The sequence below is a fragment of the Loxodonta africana genome, chromosome 19 (genome assembly GCF_030014295.1).
Source record: "Loxodonta africana isolate mLoxAfr1 chromosome 19, mLoxAfr1.hap2, whole genome shotgun sequence".
Taxonomy (NCBI): Eukaryota; Metazoa; Chordata; class Mammalia; order Proboscidea; family Elephantidae; genus Loxodonta; species Loxodonta africana.
This window is the reverse complement of record NC_087360.1, coordinates 51,041,332-51,049,159: the sequence shown is the minus strand read 5'-3', so window position 1 is coordinate 51,049,159 and position 7,828 is coordinate 51,041,332. Positions and strand designations below refer to the sequence as shown.

The following is a 7,828-nucleotide window of genomic DNA, read 5'->3' as shown; positions in this document are numbered from 1 at the left end:
AGTGACTCCAGAAACTTACACTTGAAGTCACCTGAGAGACAGATTGAAAAGGAATTTCAAACACTACGAACAGGTGACAGGCTAAGGGGAATTGATGGAAGAAGATGGCTGTGAGGTTAGCAGAGATATTGAAGGAAAGTTGGAAAAGCGACAAAGAAGAGAAGGCAGAGGAGAATTTTCTTTAGAGATGAGAGATTTGTGTTTAATTTCCTGGATTAGTTACTTTAAAACAGTGAATAAATAAATAAATCACATCTGTAAATTTACTGCAAAAGCCTTTGTAATTTGAGAGCTAATAGTCTCCCAGGGGAAGGGAAGAATGGGTATAGATTTGTGCAAAGAGTCAAATCTCATGATGTGAACATGCTATGAGAGGCCCCACCTGTGTGTACAATGTACTTAAAGGATTAGAGCAAACTTTGAAATTATGATATGTTTTACCTAGAGTAAGCACCTTACTCTTTAAGCTTCTATTTCCTTGAGCGGGGGTTGGGGGGAGAAAACCATCAATTCTCTCAGGAAATCGGGTACATGAGACATTCTACTTGTGGGGTTTAATGAAGCCTTAAGTGCAGAGGGATGAAGGACATTTTATGCATTTATTTTTTAACTTTGACGCATTAATAAAACCTATTTTCAGTACTTGTGATTCCAATTCAAAGGTGTCGCAACACGTCTGTCTACTCTGGCTGAAGGTTAAATTTTCAGGGAGACATAGGTGCAACAGGACAGGGGAACTGTGAGGGGCTAGTGGGAGATGAAAGGGGGGTTTTTAAAGAAATACTGGTGTGGTTTCTGTGTTCCCTTCAGGGTCTTCAAGAAATGTAAGTAAAAACGTAATGTTTTAAATTTAAACAAGAGGTACCACTTGGATGGAGTCCCTCGGTGGTATCTATGGTTAATGTGCTTAGCTGCTAACCTAAAGATTGGAAGTTCTAGTCTACCCAGAGGCGTCTCAGAAGAAAACCTACTTCAGGAAAATCAGCCATTGAAAATCCTATGGAGTACAGTTCTACTCTGACACGTGGGGTAGCCATGAGTAGAAGTTGACATGATGGCAACTGGTATTGGTTTTATCACTTAAATGGAACAGATATTTATTAAACTGAATACAGAAATATCTTTCCCCTCCTGTGATCTGCCAGGATCCAAGGGCAATGTGTTTTTAAGACACTGACCATCATCTGTTACTGGCTAAGCTGCTGAGTTTGGTTCTTTGGTCTCCAGAGGTTTGTCAGGTGGGCTGATGGTGGGAGAACATGGTAACCAGAACCATGTAAGTTAAACAGAATGCAGTCTTTAAGAAATTTTTAAAAAACCACACACACACACACACACACACACACACACACAGGTATTTCTAATAAAGACACAGTACTTTATTTTAAAAACACTAGTATGTCGCAAAAAATACATAGAAAAATAAAGTTTGGTTGGGGCTACTTTACTAAACTTCAAGTCAAGGCTTTAACATTACAGATTGGAGCAGGATTTGCTATGCATGTGGGAAACCCAAACTAATCTATGAAACAGAACTGAAGCAGGCTGTCTGGGTGAGATGGTGGAGGACATTGTCCAGCATCTGTCAGATACTGATACACTAGTTCTTCAAAATTTTTTTTGACTAGGTAAGATATGACTCAGTAACTAATTCAATGAAAGAAAAAAATTTTAAACAAAGACTTTTGGAGGGGGGCAAGGCAACATCACAGTAAAATGTCTAACATGGAATTTCAGGAAGAATGAATTAAATTCAGAGACTTGGGGAGGGAACGGGTAGTGAGTAGAGAGTGAGTATTAAAGCACTTAGGAAAGACACATGAAAAAGGAGAAAGCAGTTTAAGCTCTCCTGCCTTCTGTGCCAACTAGTATGGTGGTGGCTGTCGAAAGTACATGGCTTTTGACAATATTTCAATGTGGAGCCCAAACCATAGAAAATGGGGTGAAACTAGCCAACTTTTTATCAATTTACTTTGGCAGTTTTGCCATCAACAGTAAACTGGTGCTTTAGTATTAGGAAATTGTATCCTGTTTCTTGCTAAATAGAATTAAGTAGTGGGATCAAGAGACTTCCAGGCCTTAGGCTACCTCATTAGTAACCGGTCTCCTCACCACCAGGTCACCTGAGATAACAGGATGGGGAAGAATGGAAAGGCAGTCAAATTTCCCCTTTGTCCCCCTCTCATTCTCTCTGAAGCCACTAGTGACCCACTTTGGAAATGAGGACTTCTAAGAAATATATGTAGGCATTACAGTTCCTAAAGCATTTGGGCAATTTCATTTTTTGGTGATGGAAGCTACAATAATGTTGTGTTTTGAAAATGGTTTCCTTTTCTTTAGCCTCTCCCTGCAAAGTCCTCAGCCCCTTCAGCTTTCTCCGTGGACTGGGTGGTAAGACGCTCTGCAAAGCCTGGGCTGCACTTCTGTCTATCCCCAGCCCATGAGGCCTCTATTTCCACCAGACAGTGCCATGACACCTGGCCCTGCATTTTGCACGCTGTTCCTTGCGTGTGAGAGCCCAGTGTCATTTGCCTCCTCTGCCAGTAGGGAGTCCAAGCAAAAAGGGTTGTCAGACTTTGAATGGTAGCAACAGAACCACCAGCAAGTCTTATCAAAGCATCAGTAAGTGACCTTCTAGATCTGTCAGGTCTTTAAATAGGATTTAGAATTTAATGCTGTGTATTTTTAAATGAGGAAAAAAGAGCAAATTCAAAATTGGCTCCCTACTTTTTCTGTTTTAAACCCTAGAGAGACAGAGCTTAAAAAAAAAAAAAAAAAGACACAGTCTTAGGCTAAATAAGGAAGTCTATGCTAGGTGCAGCCAGACTAAAAGTATGACTGAAAAGAAGCCCTTCGGTGGATGATTTCTGTAAACAGGAACAAATAATAAAGGAATACCACCAGTTAAGAATTAGGTGATAGAGAAATAAGAGCCTTTACACGAACAGATATATGCACACCCATGTTCACCGCAGCAGTGTTCACAATAGCAAAAAGATGGAAGCTACCAAGGTGCCCATCAATGCATGAATGCATAAAGAAATTATGGTATATTCACACAATGAATACTATGCATTGATAAGGAACAACGATGAATCCGTGAAACACTTCATAACACGGAGGAATCTGGAAGGCATTATGCTGAGTGAAATTAGTCAGTTTCAAAAAGACAAATATTGTATAAGACCACCATTATAAGAACTGGAGAAATAGTTTAAACAGAGAAGAAAATATGCTTTGATGGTTATGAGAGGGGGGAGGAAGGGAAGAAGGGAGAGAGAAGGTTTTTCACTAATTAGATGGTAGATAAGTATTATTTTAGGTGAAGGGAAAGACAGCACACAATACAGGAGAGGTCAGCACAACTGAACTGAACCAAAAGCAAAGAAGCTCACTGAATAAACTGAATGTTTCAAAGGCCAGCGTAACAGCCGTGGGGGTTTGGGGACCACGGTTTCAGGGGACGTCTAAGTCAATTGGCATAATAAACTCTATTAAGAAAACATTCTGCATCCCACTTTGGTGAGTGGCTTCTGGGGTCTTAAATGCTAGCAAGTGGCCAACTAAGATACATCAGTTGGTCTCAACTCACCTGGAGCAAAAGAGAATGAAGAATACCAAATTTTACACAAGGAAAATATGAGCCCAAGAGACAGAAAGGACCACATAAACCAGAGACTCCATCAGCCTGAGACCAGAAGAACTAGATGGTGCCCAGCTATAACTGATGACTGCCTTGACAGGGAACACAACAGAGAACCCCTGAGAGAGCAGGACAGCAGTGGGATGCAGACTCCAAATTCCCATAAAAAGGCCAGACTTAATGGTCTGACTGAGACTAGAAGGACCTTGGAGGTCATGGTCCCCAGACCTTCTGTTAGCCCAAGACAGGAACCATTCCCACAGCAAACTCTTCAGACACGGATTGGTCTGCACTATGGGATAGAAAATGATACTGGTGAAAAATGAGATTCATGGTTCAAGTAGACACAAAAGATTATGTTGGCATCTCCTGTCTGGACAGGAGATGAGAGGGCAAAAGGGGGCCAGAAGCTGACAGAATGGACTCGAAAATGCAGAATGGAGGGAAGGAGTGTGCTGATTCATTGCAGGGCGAGCAATTAGGAGTATATAGCAAAGTGTGTATAAATTTTTGTATGAGAGACTGACTTGATTTGTAAACTTTTCCGTAAAGCACAATAAAAATTAAAAAAAAAAATTAGGTGGTATGTCGTGATGTAGCATGAATTATAGCCTGAGAACTCCACGAACGTTCTCAGTCTAAATTCTCAGGCCCAGAGCAAAAAGGTCCACAAGAGGCCTTTTTACATTTTGCCAATAAAAAAATGCAATACCCCCAGCAGAGTGGAGAACCTCTTGAGCCCCCCACCTTGGATATGATGGGGCTCTCCTACCAGAGGCTCAACCCTTGCACTTGGAGTTTTGGTTTGTACAGCGTGTCTTAAAAACCATAGCAAGTGGGTCTTGTTCTACCTGGGACCACCCTATAAATACTTAAATTGGTGTACTATTTAAAAAGAAATAAGCAGCAGCTGGTATTTTCATCTCCATAAAAACCAAAAAACCAAACCCATTGCCGTCGAGTTGATTCCGACTCATAGAGACCCTATAGGACAGAGTAGAACTGCTCCACAGGGTTTCCAAGGAGTGGCTGGTGGATTCGAACTGCTGACCTTTTGGTTCACAGCCATAGCTCTTAATCACTGTGCCACCACGTGCTCCACTCATTTCCATATCCCACACCAATCTGCTCTGAGCATGAGGAATTTCTCTTTGAGGCCCTCTATATCCCTCTCTCTTACAGAGACAGAAAGAAACTTTGGTCATATTCCAAGGTCAGTGTAGGCAACATTCTCATCTTGGCTGTCCTTTCTCCCTTCAGGTTTGCTCTTTCAGAGTCGATATTCAATTACACAGAGGATGAAGGCATAGGGATGGAATCCCCAGAAGTGATGTGAACAGATCATACAAAGTGCTGGAAACAGCACCTGAGTGTATCCCTCCCCCCTTCAAAAAGCAAAAATGACCTACATTGTGTGTTTGGGAAATTGTTTAAATATTAAAATATTCACAGTTCCAGATCTTTCTCTGGCCCACCAGTGAAGAATCTTGGATCCCCATGCAAACCTCCAACAGTTTTGGTCTGCACACCTCTTGCTTCCCAGTCCTCCCTAACCCTGGCCCCTTTTGCTTCCCAGAGAGAACCTGGGGAAGGCAGGTTTTGGTCACACATGGTTGTCATCAGAGCAAGCATTACCAGAAAGCCGGGCTCCAGCTCCCCAGGCAGTAAAGGTAGGGGTAGTATGGATAGCTGTTATACAAGGAGATCAGGGAGGCCCGATTGAAGCCCTCCTCTTTCAGGGCTGGCAGGGAGGGGTGCTTCTCCAGGTCTCCCAGGTCGGAGGTGAGCTGCTTTCGCTTGGTCTTATAGCGTCTGTTCTGGAACCAGATTTTGACTTGGGTCTCAGTGAGCTTGAGGTTCTTGGCCAGGTGAGCCCTTTCAGGGGCTGACAGGTACTTCTGATGGCTGAACTTCCTCTCTAATTCAACGACCTGCGTGTGGGAGAAGGCTGCTCGGGAGCGCTTCTGTGGCTGCTTGGGTGTTGGCGGGAGGTCTGGTAAGGCGCCTGAAGTGTTTTCACAGTCAAACAGATAAGTCTCAAAGTGCCTATCTGGAAAGTAGAGGGGAGAAAGAGGGATGGGAAAAACAAAGTTACATATTAGCGGGGAAGAGAACAGAATTCAATCCACCCTTATCTCTTTAGTGAGTGAACAAACAGCCCACTGTCATCCTGGTTACATTTCACTTTTTTCACATGACTAAGGAACTCTCCAGAGTGGAGAATGAATAAATATGTATATTATGTGTGGTAGCCTACTGGTTAAGTGCTACGGCTGCTAACCAAAAGTTTGGCAGTTCGAATCTACCAGGTGCTCCTTGGAAGCTCTAGGGCAGTTCTACTCTGTCCTATACGGTTGCTATGAGTCAGAATCGACTCGACAGCAACGGGTTTGTTTGTTTGTTCCCTCATAATTTGCAAGAACCCAGTTAGAGGTGTTTATTGGTTGAACTAAATAGGGATTCTGGATATGTGTACTGAGTTGGGGTGGGAGAAGGGAAGCAGAAAAGGCACTGAGGAATAAGATACCTGGTAAAGTGGGACCAAAAAGCATCCGGCCTTAACATCCGGGATGGGCAAGAAAGGGCTTGTGTGATAGCAAAGACGCAAGGGTTAACTGGCAGCAGCAAATTCATTCTCTTGCTCTAATCCCTTTTCCTCTAAACGAGGCGGTAGGTTGCCTCATAAAGAGCGGTGGAAAAGAAACTAAGTCTACTCTAAAATCTTCCGACCACGTTATACCTCCTGAAGACTAGAGGGAACTCCTAAATTTACTCTTACTGCCTGTCGGTTTGGGAAGTAAAGGAAGTGTTTGCGAATTAAACTCTATTTATTAACACTAAACCCGTCGCTGTCGAGTCGATTCCGACTCATAGCGACCCTATAGAACAGAGTAGAACTGCCCCATAGGGTTTCCAAGAAGCGGCTCGAGGATTCGAACTGCCGGCCTTTCGGTTAGCAGCCGAGCTCTTAACCAATTGATACGTTATTATTAGTTATCTTAACCGCCAAGAAGAGGTAACGTGGGGCTGGTACCGAGCAAGGGTCCGGCAGTCGGTCGCTCGGAGCTGGCAGGGGATTTCCATCTCCCACGCTGGAGGGCTGGAGACTGCCCGCGGCCGGCTGAGCGCTGCGTGCGCGCTCGCTCTGGAGTCCCAGAGAGCCAGGAGCCGCCGAGCAGAGCGCACCGCGCCCGGCCGCCGAGCCGATGTCAACAGCGTGCGCCGCCCTGACGCCGGGGCTCAGAGGGGATCCCCGAGGCGCGCCCGGGGAGGGGGTGCGGGGGGACTGTAGGATTCTGTCTCTTCGTCTGTCACTGTGGGCCCAGCATCCCTGCATCCCGAGCTCGGTGAGGTCTGCTCCGAGCAACCCTCCCCCGGCCCTAGAGCCCCTCCAGCCTCTCGGCCCTTCCTCCGCTCCCGCAGGACCTCACCCCACCCCCGGCCTCGCCAGCGTACCTGGCTCGGTCTCCGCCAGGTTCCCGGCCTCCCCCGGAGCGGCGCCGGGCTGGGCGCTCAGCTCGTCCTCCGGGCCTCCGGCGCGGCCTCGGCCTCCCTCGGGCTCCGGGTCTGGGTCCTGGTGCGGGGCCAGCTCGCGCGGGGGCTGCGGCTGGGGCTGCGGCTCCGGGCTGCCCGTGTGGCTGCCGCCGCGCCGCTCGGCGCAGTCCCGCAGAATATCCTGGATGAGGAAGGAAGTGAGCGGCCTGGACTGCGGCGGCGGCGTGGTCTGGGGAAGGCAGTCGGCGGTCCCCGCGACCCCTGGCCGCAGCTTCGGAGTCCTGAGCATCCTTGTGGCTCCTCTCGGGCCGCTGCGCTCCAGTCCCGGGTTGCACCCGCCGCTCCGGCCACCACTTTCACTTTCCGCAGCTCCTCCTTCAGTTATAGCGCCGGTGGAGCACGGCGCGCCGCCTTCCCATTGGCCGCCGGACCCGGGGCTGCGCTCTGGATTGGCCGCCTGACCCTCCAGGTGAGGGGGAGCGGAGAGGGAGGAGTCACTTCGCAGGGTCTCATTCCCTTTTCCCTCGAAGGCTAGTTTGCAAGTTCCCTTTACTGCTTGCTCCTGGCTAGCCTTGCCCCACCCCAAGCCCCTTCCCCAAGCCCGGAGCGAAGGCCAAAGTGGACCTTCTCTACCCAACCACCCCGTAAAAGTTGACACGCTTCTCAGGAATATTGATACAGAAGAGAAAT

The 7,828-nt window shown here is 46.9% G+C and overlaps 1 protein-coding gene across 1 annotated transcript; it reads right to left on the bottom strand.

The window, feature by feature from the left end:
• Nucleotides 1-1,368: 1,368 nt before the first annotated feature.
• On the bottom strand, nt 1,369-7,467 carry NKX3-1 (NK3 homeobox 1). Its single transcript, XM_010592369.3, has 2 exons — nt 7,100-7,467; nt 1,369-5,693 (listed from the first exon to the last, which is right to left on the bottom strand). The coding sequence occupies exons 1-2, from the start codon at nt 7,425-7,427 to the stop codon at nt 5,275-5,277; spliced, it is 747 nt and encodes a 248-aa protein (XP_010590671.1). The 5' UTR covers nt 7,428-7,467; the 3' UTR covers nt 1,369-5,274.
• Between the last annotated feature and the right edge of the window lie 361 nt (nt 7,468-7,828).

What these genes read in the sequence shown, in the direction of transcription:
- NKX3-1 (XM_010592369.3), bottom strand. Translation starts at nt 7,427, where the DNA reads ATGCTCAGGACTCCGAAGCTGCGGCCAGGGGTCGCGGGGACCGCCGAC. An exon ending in CCTGGCGGAGACCGAGCCAG is followed by an intron (nt 5,694 to 7,099) that starts GTACGCTGGCGA and finishes TCTACTTTCCAG; the next exon opens with ATAGGCACTTTGAGACTTAT.